The sequence below is a fragment of the Xylocopa sonorina genome, chromosome 4, assembly GCF_050948175.1.
Source record: "Xylocopa sonorina isolate GNS202 chromosome 4, iyXylSono1_principal, whole genome shotgun sequence".
Classification (NCBI taxonomy): domain Eukaryota; kingdom Metazoa; phylum Arthropoda; class Insecta; order Hymenoptera; family Apidae; genus Xylocopa; species Xylocopa sonorina.
In genome coordinates this window covers 10739209-10756866 of record NC_135196.1, presented here as the reverse complement: position 1 = coordinate 10756866, position 17658 = coordinate 10739209, and the positions used below count along the sequence as shown (strand labels likewise).

General features: G+C 44.0%; 1 protein-coding gene across 1 annotated transcript in view; it reads left to right on the top strand.

Annotated features, from left to right (window-relative positions):
- Positions 1–10025, top strand: part of LOC143422922 (membralin) — a 50509-nt gene extending 40484 nt beyond the window's left edge. Inside the window, exons 11-13 of the mRNA XM_076893902.1 lie at positions 3406–3505; positions 7503–7854; positions 9487–10025. Coding sequence (XP_076750017.1) covers positions 3406–3505; positions 7503–7854; positions 9487–9695 — 661 coding nt within the window. The 3' untranslated portion in view covers positions 9696–10025. The remainder of the gene's footprint in view (positions 1–3405; positions 3506–7502; positions 7855–9486) is intronic.
- The last annotated feature ends 7633 nt before the right edge of the window (positions 10026–17658 follow it).

The window sequence follows — 17658 nt, the reverse complement described above, 5'->3', positions numbered from 1 at the left end:
TCTTATTTTTCTGCCTATTCTCTTGGCCCCTGGCTCTATCTAACGCGATCCTCCTTCCCGTAACGGGCCAACACCGCGGGATACTCTGTTCCTTCTCTCCATGGTTTTCGTTTTCTGTTATTTCTTTTTTTTTTTCGTCCTTCGTTCCTACTAAGTGGACCATTTTCTGGCAATATAACGGGCATAAGGACGAGAGACTCTTTTCTCGAACGGTGAATAGGCGGACGCATAGAAGGGTATCTGTTTCGTCCATTGACTGGCTGGTCTCCTTTTAACTCTGCCTCCTCCCGGCGTTACGCAACGCGTTGCCCTCGGTCCCAAGTTGTTCGTGTATTTAGAAGTTTGTTTGTCTCGCGTTTCTCGGATTACTCGAGCGGATGTAACGGAGGGCGTCCCAATATTTCGCGGTGACGATTTTTTTAGGCGCTCGCCGGAGTGTTCGCGTCGCAAATCCGTTGCAGGTATGCTGGGCTATCACGAATCGCGCCCTCGGAGAAAGCGAGCGAAAGACAAAGTATACCCTGGCGAATCCATTTCGTGTGATCTGCTGTGCCAAGAGGCTCCTATATTGCATCGTAAATCTTTACGGCGGCGAAACGATGAACCGAAAATTGCAAATCCTTCCTCATACGTTTGTTAACATTTAACTCGCGAGGACGCGATCGCTTCAATGCCAGCTTTAGAACGATCGAATTAATCGTTGAATCCTCAAGCCCAGAATTTTCCGTGGAATTACATGTTAGCCGGTAATTACGCGTCATGTCTAGCGTACAGTGGCAGACGTCTTTAGCCAAGGATCGGAAGTTGGTAACTTGTAAAGATCTCGGTTCAACGTCTGAAAGTATCCCTCCACGTGATTCGTAAAAGGGACAGTGCTATTCACTGAATTCAGAATGCGTTTGGAGAGTCTCTAGTCCCCTCTTTACCTTTTCCATTCTCGGGAAAGACGTATGAATCGTCGTCGGATGGTTGCGGTTCCCTGAGCGTGGGACACTTTAGAGGCTATGTCCCCGGAATACGTAACTCGGGATTTTGAACGTGCATTCTTTCTCATCCTTCTTCCTTCTGCACTCTATCCTCTTATTTTTATGCCCCTACCCCGCCGCTTTTTCGGCGCTTACGCTAAAATCGAATTATACCGTTATGCAAACGGTGAATTTATCGCCCTGTGTTTCGACGAATTCTTCTACGTCTGACCAACGCCCGACTGTATCCATTGGAGACTGGTATCGAAACGCGTTCCCTTGTAGCTGTTGTACTCGCAGTTCCGAAGGAATTGAGAATAACATTTATTTATTTTTCGATGCAGTACTATAATGGTATAAAGCAGCGTTTAAGTTTTAAACAATTTTTTCCCTCGTCGCCCTCGTTGCGCTTTGACACTCGGGGGGAAAGTAGTAAAGTTCTACGTCTATTATGCTATGCAGTTTGAGCTATCGTCAGCCTGATCAAAGCTCGTCTCGATCTACTGGATGCTCGCGTAACTCGTATACTACACCGAAAACGGAATCGAGCGGACGTCTAAACTGCATTTTACGACTGGCAGCGTCGTAAAACGTAATGCAGAACGCTTTTGGACCGTTGCTTGACGTACATAAATTCGTACTGTGTAAGATTTCGGGCGCGTTATACGCTCAGACGGAATCGTTTATGCAGAAACAGCGTCATCGGCGTTTAACCAACGGCTATGAACGTAATTCGAACATGCAGAAAATTTTATCTCCCATCAGCGACGATCAAACTTACGATATTAGCTGTTTATTTCCATTATTGTCCCCTTTATATCGCGTTATCAAATATTTTATACGCTTCTATCGTTTTTGCCACGAGTTATTTTAAATAACCGTAAGTTTACGAACAGTGTAAAGTGATAGTGAGTTCGGTGACTTGTATTGTACGCAACAGTATCAAATGCAGCGAACATTATTTCGAGGTGTTTAGCTTGCAGCGTTTTCGCGTCGCGTTTCCTAACGGCATGTTGCATACGTTTAATTATAACTATTTAAAATGAATACATTTAATATTCATATAGAACGTCAAACATAATTATGCAACTGCTTCGTCGTAACACGGTTTCATTAATATGTAAAATTAGTTACTTCTGAATTAAATTTATCACATAGTTTCCATTATTGTGCGCTCGAGGCGTAACGTAATCGATTGAACGGAATAACCGTATCAGCGGACATTTTCACGTATTACTTATCAAGAATAAATAACGCGCGTCGATCGAACGATAATCGGGCGAGAGTCAAGTTAAAATGGATTTGTTAAAGAAACCGCAAAATGTGTGCCCGACGCGACGTATCTCGTTATCCCCTCGGCGTTTACTAGAATATTTGTGGATTCCTTCGAAGAGCTACCGGAAGTTGAGGCGAAGAAAGTTTCTACATATATTTTAGGAAATTAGTCAGCTTGTTTATCGAGCAGATACACAATAGCCATTTTTCTTGGCATTTTCCACGCGTACCACGGGGACCACCCTTTCCTCACTTAAGGCTGGTGTGTTGCAGTTTGAACCCCACCCTGTTCCGCAAATATTGGCGACCGCGGTAACAGCTACTCGTAAAAATCACTTGATTACAACCCCTCCCTTATCACCTTGAGGGCCTCCGCAAAATGAACCGGAAAGTAAAAACAGTCATTCCATGATTTTTTTATGTACGTTGAGAGAAACGCGGAATTTCGGATGATAAAAGTTTCTATTATCCCCGATGCTCCCGCTGCATTTTTTATTTTTTACCTTTTTCAGCCTAACGCTTTGTAGACTATCATTTTTCATGAATTATAGTCTGTAAAATTCTACCAGCAGATTAAAGATATTCTGTTGAACAATAATTAAGGGATGATTACAAAGGAGGCTGATCCATTCGATTTTGTTCGTCGAACGAGAAAGCACGAATTGCCGCAAGATATAATTAAGTTACAAGAAGATTGAAGGGTAAAATGTCTGCGTTTTATTTACCGCGGAATAAAACGCGGACGTGGATTAATTCTTGCCGCGGCGAGGAGCTTTATGTCTTTTTCGAGACACGAAATCGCGATGCTCTATCTGTATCGAGCATATTTTATCATTCCATGGAGATTAATCAATTTTTCATTTTAAACAGATATTCGGTCAGCTCTTTACATTCCCCAAAATCATAGGAGATCGTTCACTTCGCCTCGCGTACAATTTTTACACGTACTAATTACGTCTCGTGTAACGCGTCAGCCTCGATATTTCAATAGGTAGGAACTTGATACGATCTGATCGATAAAGCGTCCATGTTGTTGCACGGTTATCGTGCAGTATACCGTAAATATCGTGGGGTTGTGCAATCTGTTAAGTAACTTCGATGCCGCTGCAAGTATCTGTAAAAAATTACGCTTTTGCTAATTCAAAAAATATCATTCTTGTTTCAGGTTCTTCTACCTCTATCACTTCTCATTCTACGCGTATCATTACCGATTTAACGGACAGTACAGCAGTCTGGCCCTCGTCACGTCCTGGTTTTTCATACAGGTAAGTCTCGGTCAAATATTCGTGAACTTTTCGCTCCAAATAAATGCCAAACAGTTACACTAAATTTCATGGAATCCATAGCAGGCGAATAAACGGCGCGAAAACCGTACCACCGCGCATTGCGCATTAAAGCGAATTAAAACGTATTAACAGCAAATGATCCCGGGTATACAATTTTTGTCACGCGGACAAATAGTCCGGTTTAAGGGATGAAAAATGCGAGGACATTTCGAGATGCGGTAAAACGCGTGCTTAGGTAAAAATGTTCGGTGGATTAAGACGATAGCGAGGCAGTCCTTCAAAAGGGATGGCGGATATAATTGTCCCTGCCTCGTGTACGCGGTCCAACAGGAATATAAAAAGCTTCCACGATGGTACCGTCGGTGGCTCGCGGTGGAAAATGGGCATTAATCAGGAATATTTCCCGACCTACTTAAGAATGCTCAGCGGTGGTAGCGAATGCATAAATATGTTCCTGGGCGAAGTTAACGCTTCGTGCTAGCCGGCACTTATCAAAGAACTCTGTTCAAACAATGGGCGTACGTTTCGAAATTATGTCACGACGTACCTTTTTTTCTTCCCCCCTCCACCCCACCCCCCCTTTTCGCGTTCCGCCTACCGATCGATCATCTCTCTTGACATCGATCGCCAGGAATTTCTCAAGAGGGCTGCAAATGTGTTTGCCTTTCAAATTGCTTAGCCCCGGATGTTCGCCGTGCGTGAAAATATGTTTTCTCTCGTGCGGCTAGAGCTCGTTCGATTGGACGCTCGGCCCGGTTGAATTAAATCGATGGGAACGTAATGACGAACGCTGCGGGGGTGGATTCGTTTTATTGACGAGAGAAAATGCGAGCGGTGGCAAGGCGGTGTAATTAAATGCAAATCTGTTGGTTTTGTTCCCTCCTGTAATTAGATATCAGGTTAGAAAGTTAATACGCGCGGATGCTTGAAAATTTGATCAATTGGCCTGGATAGCGAGAGTGGCCGCTAATGGCGTCTAGTATTAACAACTTTTTTCGAATATTCGTCGAAAAGTGTTTCTTGAAATTTCATATTTTTTAGTGTCGAAAGAAAAAATGATTCTAAATATTTATCGTGTAATTTTATGGAATACACGAGGTACCTGGAATTTTTGAAAACGAATATCGAATCATTCCCCGCGTGTATAATACGTCGAGCAATGTTGTCGAGTTCGTTTATCCTGAAAAGAAGTTGATAATTAGTTGCGCGAGGTCGGATGCCCGTTGAGTTCAACGAGGTAAAACGAAAAGCGAATATTTTACAAGGGTGAAAGCCCTGTTATTGACAGTAACGGTAGCGAATGAAGAGCCGTTGCTTTGCAGTCGAGACCCGCCATCGCTCAAACTTAAGTTACGTAAACGTAACCAGGACAATGCACTTGACAGTTCAATCGATGGGAATAATTTAATGCCAACTTAGGATTTCAATGAGCGGGCATAAATACCATTCGGTCTTAGTTTGTCGTATAAAATCCATCTTTAAACGTGTCTTAACAATCCTGAACCGGATTTACTCGTCTTTGTCTTTTTTTTTCCACGTTGATTAAAGTAATATTCATATATCTAGGAATTTTCTTTCTTTTTTTCATGAAAATATATTTTTAAGCCTTTTATTGCAGGATTCCAAGTGTCGTACAGGAAAATAAATTCTACGTCATTTATATGAGAGATTTAGCTAGCTAGTCGGATTGTATAACGTACTTCGATAATCCAATGAATCGTAATTAAATGATCACGATGCGCGTATTAACACTTATTATTATAATGGCGTTAAAATAGCTAACTGTTGCGTTAATGACTACGTCCTATACATATTATATGCACATACATACATTTCGCGTGGAAAAATGAAATACCATTAAAGTGTAATGGACCGACTAATTAGTCGGTAGAAGATGCGGATAAATAACGGATTCGACTGTTATGCACGAAAAGAATGTCCATTTTACGATGCGCCAATGCCGCGCATTAAAAGAGCAGAGGGATTTCGTGCGGTGAAGGTACGCACAGGGTTCTACTCTAATATCCAATGGATCCAATTATACCGAATCTCGACGGTATTCCACGACCGACAAAATCGAATCGCTCTTGTCCCAGTTACGATTAACATTCGTCAATGTTGGTTTTTTAACGAGGAACAACGAATCAGGTGGTCAAGCAGCGGTCGATGATCATTTTCTTGGGAACGAGTTTAGCGGATATAGCGTGCAGCGGGAAAATTCGAAAAGCCGGCGGGCAACAGGCCACGATTGGCTAAACCGGATTGTTCTGCCTTGCCCGTACCCCTCGCCGTACTCTCGTGCTGCTTTTCTCTATAAACGAGAGAGTCGAGGCGATTAGCCCCACGGCGTGATTATATGTCGGCCGATATCGATGTCATCGGCGTTGATTAGCCAGCAAACGAAAATCCGATTTCCTCGGTAACCCGTTACGCCCTGGCTACCGTTTTAACCGTGGCTATACCTTTTCCCACCCCTCCGCTCGTTCGCATCCGAGTTGTTACCGTGCCTTCTGAACCGGTTCCTTTCCTGAAACGACGCGGACTCGTTTCGTTCTACCCGACGAATCACCTTGTCTACCATTTCCTTCGTGTCGACGACAGGTGCCCGGGTCTCGAGATATCTGCTCCTCCATATTCAAACCATTTCCCTGGCTTCCACCCTTTCCCGTCTCCACCCCCATTTTTCTCTCCGTCCTCCCACCACCGCTATCTCTGCTCCTTATCCGTGTTCTGTTAAGCTATCGGTTTTGCGCGCGTTTCATTTTGACGTTGTTTTTTTTTCCTTTTTATCTATTTCAAAGCCGGACTGCTCTTCCCCTGGCAGGGAATCCTCGCTTGATTTTTACGTCGCTTCGAGCGCGAACGAATCGATCGACGGATATTACGGATGGCTCGCGAACGGCGCTGGAAAATGATGCTTCTAGGAAGTCACCGTTTTTCGTTTCCGTTCGTTCGAATTAATTGCTTGGAGCACCGAGCCTCGGTACATTTTCGGGATCACAGTTATCGGAGTTGATAATCGTTACTTTCGATAACTCGAAAGCGTTATTAAGCGTTATTGAGTTATCTGAGGCGATCTTAAGAATCAGTCGTCGACCCCAATGTGCGTAGGTACCATCGAGTACGATAGCGGTGTAATATTCCGCTTGATAAGATGACCGAATCTAATCTCGACATCTCTTCTTTTAACCCCGCCAGTGTATTCGATGGATCTTTCAAACGTATTACGCACTTTATTTAGTTAAACGTAACTCTTCGCTAAGTTCGCTCGTTGAAAACACAGTAATGGCAATTTTCGCGAAACAAGAATGGAACAATTACAAGAATAGTACATTTCAATCGAACGATTCTCTTATATTTGCCCCAATTCAACAAGTTGCACCCTCTCGAGCGTTGAATTCCGATAAATCTGGAACATCCAATTTTGTTGTACTGTCGGCGGAAATTTTCTTATTTGTTTTATCGTAACGGAAAATTATTCATACCCCATATGCACGCGCGGAATGTTTGCAACCACGGTGAGTAAGGGTATTGCGATCGGTAGCGGTGTTCGAAAGCGACGGTGAACCGGGGCGAGGGAGAAAGAGGGACAGAATGACACAGGAGGGGTTTCGAAGGGTGCGAAGAGAACGAGAGAAACGGTATAGAACAAATTTGGCAAATTTCCATATAAATTTGCTGTGCACGAGCGACACGCACACACGTCCGTACAGTTTGCAGAAATAGGCAATATCAGGAGACCGTTGTGCTCCGTACCTGTGCTCTATCTAATACTTTCAATACCGGCCACTGTGGTCGCTGCAAATTCCCAGACTAAGTTTAATCGTGTCGATGCATCGTCGTGTCAACGATCCGTTAAACGTGCTCATTAATTCGTGTATCATTGAAATCGTAATTCGTCGGAAGCGTGCGAAATATGTCTGGCTAATTTTTGCAAAGATGGCCAAATTTTCATAAGGTTCCGTTATAATTTCAGCACTCGATGCTGTACTTCTTCCACCACTACGAGCTGCCCGTGATTCTACAGCAGGCGCAGTTGCAGCACCTTCTGTTCCGGAATCATCCGCAGGCTGGCATGGCCGACCCGTCGCCCGAACCATCGCCTAGTCTAAATCGGGCGCTAACTACAACCACCACCACGCCAACACCTGACCCTGCACCGGCACGGGAACCAGCAGTTGTCAGGGAGCTCGAACAGACGCAAGAAACAACCCCGTCGAGTCCACCGCAGTCCGAGTCGAACTCGACCGCTACCGGTGTTCAGCCTGAGGAACAAACCGAAGACACTGCAGAAACTCCCCGCTCGGTCCAGGAACAAACTAACGAAGGTACGTGGAAATAACGACTGTTTGTATTTCTTTCCCATCTGCTCTGCTTAAATCTATTTTATCATATTTTTGGAGCTTTTTACATTTTTTATTGATTCACATTTCATACGTTTTATTGGCTCTGTGTGTGTTTTTCTTTTAATACCTTGTAACGTGTCTGTGTGTATAAAATTTGTTAGTGGAGAATTTGTTATTCTGTTTCCAGCTTAGCAACTAATTGTAGCTTCTACTTAATTGCTGTGTTGCGTTTGCAGTGCGTAATAGAATGGAAGATGCTATATGGCTGTTTATACGATATTTTCCTGTTACTTTCATTGATTGAATATGCTGGCATCGTTTTGCAGATAACAGTAGGCACACCCTGTATAACATGTTGCTAATCGTTGGAACTAATCTCACCATCCTTTGCATGCAGTTGATTCATTAGATTAATTTGGCTGAGACCTATGTTCCAGATAGCATTTCTATTACATGTATCATCAGATATTGTTTCCTACAATTTTTTTGTAATTTTTCCTGCACAATTCTGACGCAAACGTGTATATAATTATGCAGATGCGAATTAACGCGTTTGATGTTGCTGATTTTTGGTTGAAAAGGGAAAAGGAAAGGGCTTTAGCTGTTTAACAATGTGGAACATACATTTTGTGGATCCTGTGTTACTAATAGTTGTTTATCCGAAACGATTGCAGTGTTTGGCACATGATACCTTACGATCGTGTTCAGTTTTCACCGAATTTCATTTGGCACCGTTCATTTTCCACCCTTTTAATTCCATCTGTAGCAATCTTTGGCTTTAAATTTCGAATTTCAAATAACCTCGTTAGGAGCGTGTAATTTCGTGAACGTATCCAATTGGTATAGAATTCTTCCCAGCATTCAAGTTACAGAGACGACTATCAATTTTATTCGTCACGACTTTTGACTTTTCAATTTTACCTAAAATCATCGATACATGATTTTCGCATGACGTATCTCCTGGTTCCCGATTTTTAGATAGAAATTATTTTACACTGCACAGATTTAATGAACGTCCATTGTACTTTACTTTTATTCTATCGATTCAGTTGTATTAATTTTCATAATCGCTTTGTGATTTTCGTACTCCTGTTACGTTTGTCTTTGATATGCTTGCGGGGACCGTCTTACGCGACTAAAATGGTATCCGAATACTCGTAATCGAACTTTCGAATTTATTAAAAAGATGTCACAAACTATTTCATTCTCAATATTTTTAACGCACCCTCGATACTTTCATACTTATCCTCGCTGCTTTAAAAATCGATGTAACAAAATGTAAATTATTCGGATACCAAGATTTCTGTCACAATCAAGGAAACCAGAGAAGCATAAAATTGACGGCGTCGTTCGTATAATCGCGAACGAGATATTAAAGAAAATTATCCGTTAACATTACATCATTAAAACTAACTCCGGGAGGTTTCCGCTCCGGAAGATCGCCACGTTTCACCATTCACCCTTGCCTCGATCGGGCCACGGTTCCGTTCCCTAATTAGCCACTTTATTTCCCCCGCCTAGTGCCTGCTTTCTCGTTAGCTCGCTCTCTTACCTAGAAGCCCCGCCACCCCCTCGTACCACCAGCTTCAACGTTGATTTGAATCTTAACGGCAGAGAGTCCGACGGCGTCAACAGCGTCGAAGGCGGGCACAGAGGAGGGCGCGAGACCGAAAACAGATCCGGTGATATCTGGCAGCGGCGCTTCCTCCTCGAAACCGATAGACAATGGATCATCCACCGATACTTCTACGTCGGAAGGCTTCGAGGTGATCGAGGCCACGGAGGCGACGCGGAAGGAACCGACATCCTGTCAGGACAAGTAGAGAAACGCTAAACGCCTCGAGCCATGCCAGTTGCACAGCGGGTAGAGTCCGGGGAAGAAGAGGTTGTCGTTTCAGCGCGGCTGCGTCTCCGTGCAGAGCGTCTCGGGCCGAAGACCTCGAGGATCGCGGACAATTGGACGGAGGAGATGATCGTATCGTTCAGCGTGGACCATACCGTCGGGTTAAACGTTTATTGTAGAACCGATCGATAGCGAATATTCTGGCTAATGTTCATCCTGTGGCAGAGACGGATTCGTAGCTCGGTTCGAAGGCAGATGGCCAGGCGTTGGGTTTTAACGAGTAGCCAGCGATTCAGAATCGGCAGGGACGCGAACGAAGGAACCAAGAAACGACGAGCGCGAACGAGACGGGGCAGAGTACGAGCGGATGGGTTTCGAAGTTCGAATCTTTTCATTCAGATCCGAGACGGCTACGCGCGAGCTTTTTTCAGACGTTCGAGAGCGTCCTAGCGTCGCGTTTGAATTTTAAACGGACGGTTTCGTCCGCCGTGCGTTTTCTACGGACGCGACGATTACGCGTAACAACATCGCCGAAACAGCGAGGCTGCAGTTCCTGAGCGCAACAAGTTGGAGTGCCTTCGGTGAATATTCCTTCTTCTCCGTTGTTTGCTCGCTCTGCGTCACGTAGGAGGACCTGTGCCTGTTGACCGAGACCGGTCATGAGCGGCCAAACGATAATTCGAACAAATACGAGCGACATCAAAGACACGATCGAGTTTCAACGCGTCTTTCGAAAGGTTGATGTGCAGTATCGATCAAAAATGTCCAGCAACTTTTTAGATTTCGTACGATCTCACCGATTTCTTCATTCAACGCAGTCTCCTTTACTATTCTCATCTTCTTTTAGATTTTTGACCGCTGAACGTTTTATAAAATAGTGCAATTTTAAACGCGTTTTGTCTGCCAGAATTCTTGTAGACTGTTCTTCTAGAAAATGGTTACGCGTAACGTCGCTCACCGTTGCGCAGGCGAAAACGACGAGGAAAATCGTGGAAAGCGCGGAGAATGTGTGGACACCTTGCGACAGAGGATATCTTTTACTTAACGTCGATGTAAAGTTTCTAATCGCTGATGATTGTAAGATAAGCTTCACCGTGTACGTTGCGTCCGAGGTGTGACACGAGGTGTACATCGCTTCGTTATATCCTCCTCTCCTCTCCCCCTCTCTTTGTCCCCATTTTATTTCGAATAAACGTTTCTGCCGAGGATGAACATGAATTTTTCAACGTTCGTGAGCACCGGACGTCGAGATGAATTTTAAAAGGGTAGCAGAGTCGTAAAGGGTAAGACGTTAGTGACAGTTAAAAACTGGTGACAGAACTTGTTAAGAGATACTTACTGCACATATAATATTTATTCTTTACTATCAACGTTCTTCTATCAGTGTGTACATGCAAATATGCCTCGAAACGAGAATGAGTGCCCGTTCTTTTCGGTTACGAGTAAAATTCGCATGATTCCGCGTAAAGGTCGGTGAATAGATCTTTTGTGAGCTGTAAAGTGAGAAAGAGAGAGAGAGAGAAAGAGAGAGAGAAAAAGAGAGCTTGTTCATTGTTTTAATGTCTTGGATTGGATCTGTGTGTGTAAAATATTTTCCTAAAACTAATTAGGTCGTAAGAGACTGTTTTTTGGTTGTACATAATACTGCACTACGATTATTACTATTACAATTGTATTACTGCTGCTCTTACTGATAGAATACAAATAAACGTAAAGATGTTGCAATTGGGTGTAGTCACACCTGGCCCGGTTCTTCTTTTGTATTTTTCGCCGTGGCATCTCGTTTTCTTTGTTGTTAGCATAAAAATTTGTTCAAACAAAGCGTTTTCAACCTCTCAGTTGTTTTCCCCCTGATCGATTCAGATAATTACCGATCCCTCCCGGACAACCTCATAACCGTACAACAACCGCTGTTGTAGATTGTAATATTCACGTTAACTTTCTTTCTCAGGTTTATAGGGACGCAGCATCCACGCCGTGGTCAACTCGTAAATGTATTTGCAAACCCATTATCGATGCCCAGTGTTTAGCAGTGAATGGTCTCTTCTTTTTAACGCCAGCAGCGAACAAAATTCTGTTTGTAGAGCGTTAGAAGGAAAGCAGCACGCAGCTCGCCTGGAACGGAGGCAGTTTATATCGTTCCACCAGTCGAATTCCTCTGGCCACGAAAACCCTAGGCGACGATCCGCGGCCGAGACACCGGGAATGCAAGATTTAAAAGAGAATCCTGTGAAATTGGAATTGATTGTTCAAGCGAGACAGCGCGGCGGGGTTGAATGCCGGCTACAAGTCGGAGGTTGAATCTCGTCGAAGACGAGGCTTCCAAACAGGGTGGGAAGCGTGGAAACGCCGAAATAGACAAATAGATAGCGGGATGTACCTTGGAGAGAATCAAACAGGTGGCGTGACGGAAGCCAGAGAAGACGCCTTGTGTTCCGGTTAGAAAAGGAAAAGAAAAAAAGAACAGAAGAAAAGGGAGGAATCCTTTCCTCGATGGGGAAAAGAGTGAAACAGGAAAGAAGAACGGTCCTGCCCGAAGAGACACGACAGTCGTACAAATGTAACTATCTATTTCCATTAGAAATTAATCAGAAACGAGAGCCGCGATTCGATATTCGGTTCTCTCACGTCTCTCGAACTTCGCCTCCCCGTGCCTGCTACGATTTAAAGACGGACACCCGTCGGTTGAAGCTATCGAAGGTATCCGTAGTCTGTTAGCCGCCTAGGAGACTAGGCCTTTGGTACGCATCAAACCATTTTCTGCGAAATTAACACCACGTTTTAAGTGATTTCCTGGGTAAATCGGAAAGGTCGGGGCAGAACGGTTTTTCCTAGATCGAAATTGAAAAGGGCTCGCAGATGGGGAGTACATCGTGTCGGTGGGCAGCTACAGGATTTTCGTACGTCTCGGGAGCTCGTGTACAGATTCCGGTAGGGTTAGGGGGGTGAGAAACGCAGCGAACAGTGGAGAGGGAGAGAAAGAGGAAGAGAGAGAAGGAAATAGGGGAAAACAGAAAGCCCACGGGGGTCGAATTTGCATCCGGCAAAGCAACCTCAGACTACTTTATTTGATTGGCTGCCCGCAGCGTTGCCTTCTACCTCCGCAAGCCCACAGGAAAGTACATTTTCGTATTTCCCTTCCGCTCTTTTATTCAACTCTTCCTCGTCTTTTTCTAATAGCCGTCTTCCTCGTTCATTATGCTTCGTCGCTACTTTTTTTTCGTCGACACACGTATGGTCATCGTCGATCTGATCATTTCCCGATTGATCGCGTGTTCCTCTTCTTTATCGCACTCAGTATCAGGAAAACGGTCCATGTTGCAGCAGACCACACTGCAACCTTTTAAGTCTTCTTAGGACATTTTCTTCTGCATCTCGATACGGATTTACGTCGCGAAAGGGTAGCGCGAGCATCAATCTTTGCAACACCTCTTCGAGGCTTCGATCGTCTGTGTAAACATCAATGGATGGTTTCCTTTTTCTGCTAGTTAACGAGTTAGTCGACTTATCTCTGTTTCCGTCGAACTGCGGGGTTTAATCACGACAATATTTGATTTTCGAGTATTCGAAAAAATTAGAAAAATTAATTAGAGAGCTGCAGGAGAGAACAGAGTATTTCGAATAAGAGATTATTGCGTTCAGTGTTTATCGTACAGCTTTATTGCTTAATATTTGCATTCATATCCAGAGTGTAAATAAAATATTTGCTTCGCGTTTAAACGAATATCGTGGGCAATTATACCTTTTGTTTGATATTTACGAACCAGCAACCAGTCTCTGAATTCACACGGGCAAATACTATTAGTGCTACAAAGTGATCCGTGTTTTTAAAATGGGTATCGTGAAAAATTCAACTTGAACATCGTTAATAGAGTGTCGGACATTTTTATTATTTAACAACTATTATCGACAATTCGGATATTCATGCATTTCTACGATATTTTAGGCGGCAAAGTGTTGCAAATTTTGGCGAGTGGCTATAGTTAACCACGCTGTAAACGAAGCGCAGAACCTCGGGCGATAGTAATACCTGGGCACTAATGAAAGAGTTAATGATCGCGCCTGAAACACGATGATCGATTTTTTTCTTCGACGTCCATTGGCGATGCTTGATGTCGGAATAATCATCCGGTTTAATAAAAACGGCTTATCCACGAAACAATGGACTGTCGCTCGCAGCACAAGTCTAACCACGCATCACAGAGACCACCAGGCTAAAGTACTCGGTCCTATCTACTTTGCTCCACTCGTTATTAAGCGATTTTCACGACGTATCCCCTTGGCTTCGCTGTCCTTGAGAACTCTTTCTTGGCTGGATTCTGGATGAGCAAGGTACGAGATGATTTATCTTCTTACTTCTTATTTTTTATTTATCCAATTATTTTCTATTCTCACTCGTTCATCGACAATAATCGAAAATGCGTTCATTCGGGGTTACTTAGATAATCGTTGGTATAACTAGCTGTCTTTTAGTATTTATTCTACGTATGTTCGAAGAAGATAGAGCTTTTCTTAATTTTCTTCGAAGCTAAACGCGAATATTGCAAACTCCAAGATTTTCCTTTTCTTTTATTAAGAAAAAGCTTTTTCCCCGCGACATGAAAATGTTTTTCTGCGTATGTCTCCTACGCGCACGTCTCGTAGGCGTTAAATATAGTGCAACTTTTTATAGCACCGCCCTTTTCTATTTAACCTTGTCCTACGCCCGTTGCGATAATAACGTTGTGCTGTTTTAGCATATTAACGCATCCTGATGCCTTTCTTTTGAGTGTCGCTTGAAACTCGAGGAGCAGAGGAGAGTTTAGCTCGTGAAACATTGGCTATTTTATATCGACGGGAATTAAACGTGCTTCTCCTCGCGTTTTAAGCTTCGCGAACGTCACTGCAGGATATTTTGTTAATTAGCTAATGGCTGGCACGGTTGCCTTGCGTCCCCGTGCGTATTATAACGTAACAAAGTATAAATTAGAAGCACACCTGAAATTCGTACGGGTAATATTGTATGTAGAGCTTGAAATATTTCTTTCATTTCTTTCGACGCAGTGTACGAAGATATTGGATAGAAAATGAAACGTTCAATCGCTGGGTAGAATATTTTTCGTTGCACTTAAATGTTAGTACGAAGTACAGGACGTCGCAAAAATTTGGTAAATTATATTATCGCAAACTTGAGTCGCTGTAATCGATGACAGAAAGCCGTGACTTCGCTTTGATTGTTAGTCGATAATTGCGAGGGCCAGAGGGGCCTTGAATCGAGGCGATACTGTTTTCCGCGATCCATCTTTATTCGAAACTAAGTAGAAATACGACCTAGCTTAAGCCCTACATGATGAAGGGTCGGTTCAGACTTCATAGGCGTAACCAACGCTCTCAGTCTTCTCCTTTCAACAAATTCGTCCATCGAAAACGAGTAACACAGAAACATACGGATTCATCTAAAATTCCCAATAGCAACGCGTTGATCATGAAAATTGTGTACTTGAAAAATATCCATTGAAAATGTAACTAAAATTCATCTCGTCCCGTGAACGAACGAACGCCGTAACAAACTCACTCTTGTCCAATTTACGGAGAAGAGAATAAATAAACTCGCTTAACAATAAACTCCCCTTGAATTGGCGAGGTACCACGTAGTTCCACGGCGAACAGTTGTTCCGCGTTTAAAACGCGATCGAAGAAATTTCCGTGCGATATCCCGGCTATTCGTTACGCCTATGACAACGGTTTTCCCCTTGATTTCCACTCGAGGTTGCCAACTTCGTACCTCCCCGCCTGGCACTAGGTTCCACTTGATCGAATTAATCCATTCCCAATCTAATCAAATCGCGTGAATGTCTAATTTCACACACGATCCGTTTTCGTTGCGCACGTTCTACCGATACTTCCGTATCGAATCGTTCGTTCACATGTGCGCGCTAATAGCGCCCAATTACTTGGAACGTTTGCGCTGATAGATTTTCCTCGTAAGAACGAGGGCGGATGTGGTGACGGGTCTGCTGGCTGGAACGTGTTTACCGTTCGTTTTATGCACTCGCCGCGCCGGCTCGTCTCGAACCCCGGATTCCATATCGCGGAATCTGGACTCGATATTGTTTCTGATTAATCGAATCAATCGCCTGGCGTTTCAATTTACAAAGAGTTAGCTTTTAGTTAAAGGAAATAAATTCGATTTGATTTTTCGAAAATCACAGCTAGGGAGCCAGCCCGCTGTACGGTGCTCGGATTGAAATATCTGCTCCCGGATTTTATCGGCTACGAAAAATTCCCTTCACGCGTCGTACTTTTAATTATCATTTCATACGGAACGTTACATGAAAACGTACGTTAAATGCGTTCCACGTTTCAGCGGTCCGTATTTCCGAGTTCGATATTTTCCGGTATTTCCGTCCCGGTGACGAATAAATTTCCCGCGTTCCGATAGGTTTTGCAACATTTTCCCTCCGCGATACCTGCGAAATGCATCGGACGAATCAACGGAGGGAGGGATAAAGCCGGGCCCTCGATAATTCTCGAAGTTGGAAACTAAACGCCGGTGGTAGCCGGGCTCCTCCGTGGCGCACGGGAGAGGTTTCAACAATATTGTAATTACAACATCAAATGGTCGATTAACACAAATTTAGCGGGCCACGATCTGCGTCTCGGTTGGTAATTAACTTCGCAGCGACATCAAACCGATTAGCACGCTTCTCTGAGGGCAAGTTTTCCTCCGTAAACCCGTGAATTGCGGCGAGGTTTCGTCTTTCGCACTCGTAATCCAGCCTTTTCGAATTTGCGCCTCGCCTCGTTTGCCTTTCGCCGCCATTTCACTCTAGGCGCGAGGAGTTACCTTTTTTTTTCTTCTTTTTTCATTAAAGAGGGATTGATATTTATGTTTGCTGTTTGTTTCCAATTTCTGAGCATCCCTCGTTTCTCGCGGTAGCGCGCGTGACGTCGGTAGTTTGCCAGATCTATCGTCCGTGAAAAGGAAACCCTGCCCCCGTTTTCGTCGGATCTGAAAGTCGAATTTAAAGCTTTCTGACGGAGGGAAAAAGTTGTCGCTCCGGACTGCGACGATCCTCGAGTTTCTATCCTTTTGCGAGGGCGCGGAGGTGCGAATATAATTGCTCGATCGCGAAAGGAAACGGCGGAATAATGGAGGAGTGTGTGTGCGCGCGGCTCTAAAAAGGCCGGAGAGATTGCCGATGGAGGGTGCACCGTCGACGTGAACGTGAAAGGGAGGCGTTTGATGTTTGAGTAGGTTGTTAGAACTGTCTCTACTTATTCAGGGTAACGCTGGAAAAATACTGCAAAGGCGAAGCACTCGGGTTTCTACTTAAATCGACTTGCCTCCCCAGCCAGCCTGCGCCTAGATGCTCTATAAGCGGTCCTCATCGATCGCTGTAATTACTTATGTAAGCCTGGAGAGACTTGTTTCTCTCGTCAAGCCTCCCACCGGTGCCAATCGAGATCGCTCCAGAGAACGAAATCTTTAGACAGGACATTTCTTTCTATTCGGGACGTTTAAGTATCCCTCGATACGTAAAGAATATAATGTGATTTCATTATATGGTATCGCGGCCGTCGATCCCTCTTCGGTACGTCACAACCCTCGCTTGTTCTCGCGGTATTATTCGCTTATTGGTTCATTGTGGATTCCTCCTGCCCTTTATGAACGACGTTTACTGCTTTCGCATGCTAAACGTTTGTCTCCCTTGTTTCAGGGAGGCGTTCGGTTCAGCCGCCTCTTTTCCTCTTTTTTTCTTCCTTTTTTTACCCCCTTTTCATCCCTACGAGTGTCGAAAGTGTTTCTTTCGTAATATCTTGCAACGCGCCGACTAGAACTCGATTAACGTACGATTCGTGCGACGACGTGCGTAATCAGGGTGGAATTTTATAATCGAGTCTAACAAATTGACGCGCGGAGAGAATAACAAAAATGGTACGTTCCTCGCGATTCTAAGGAG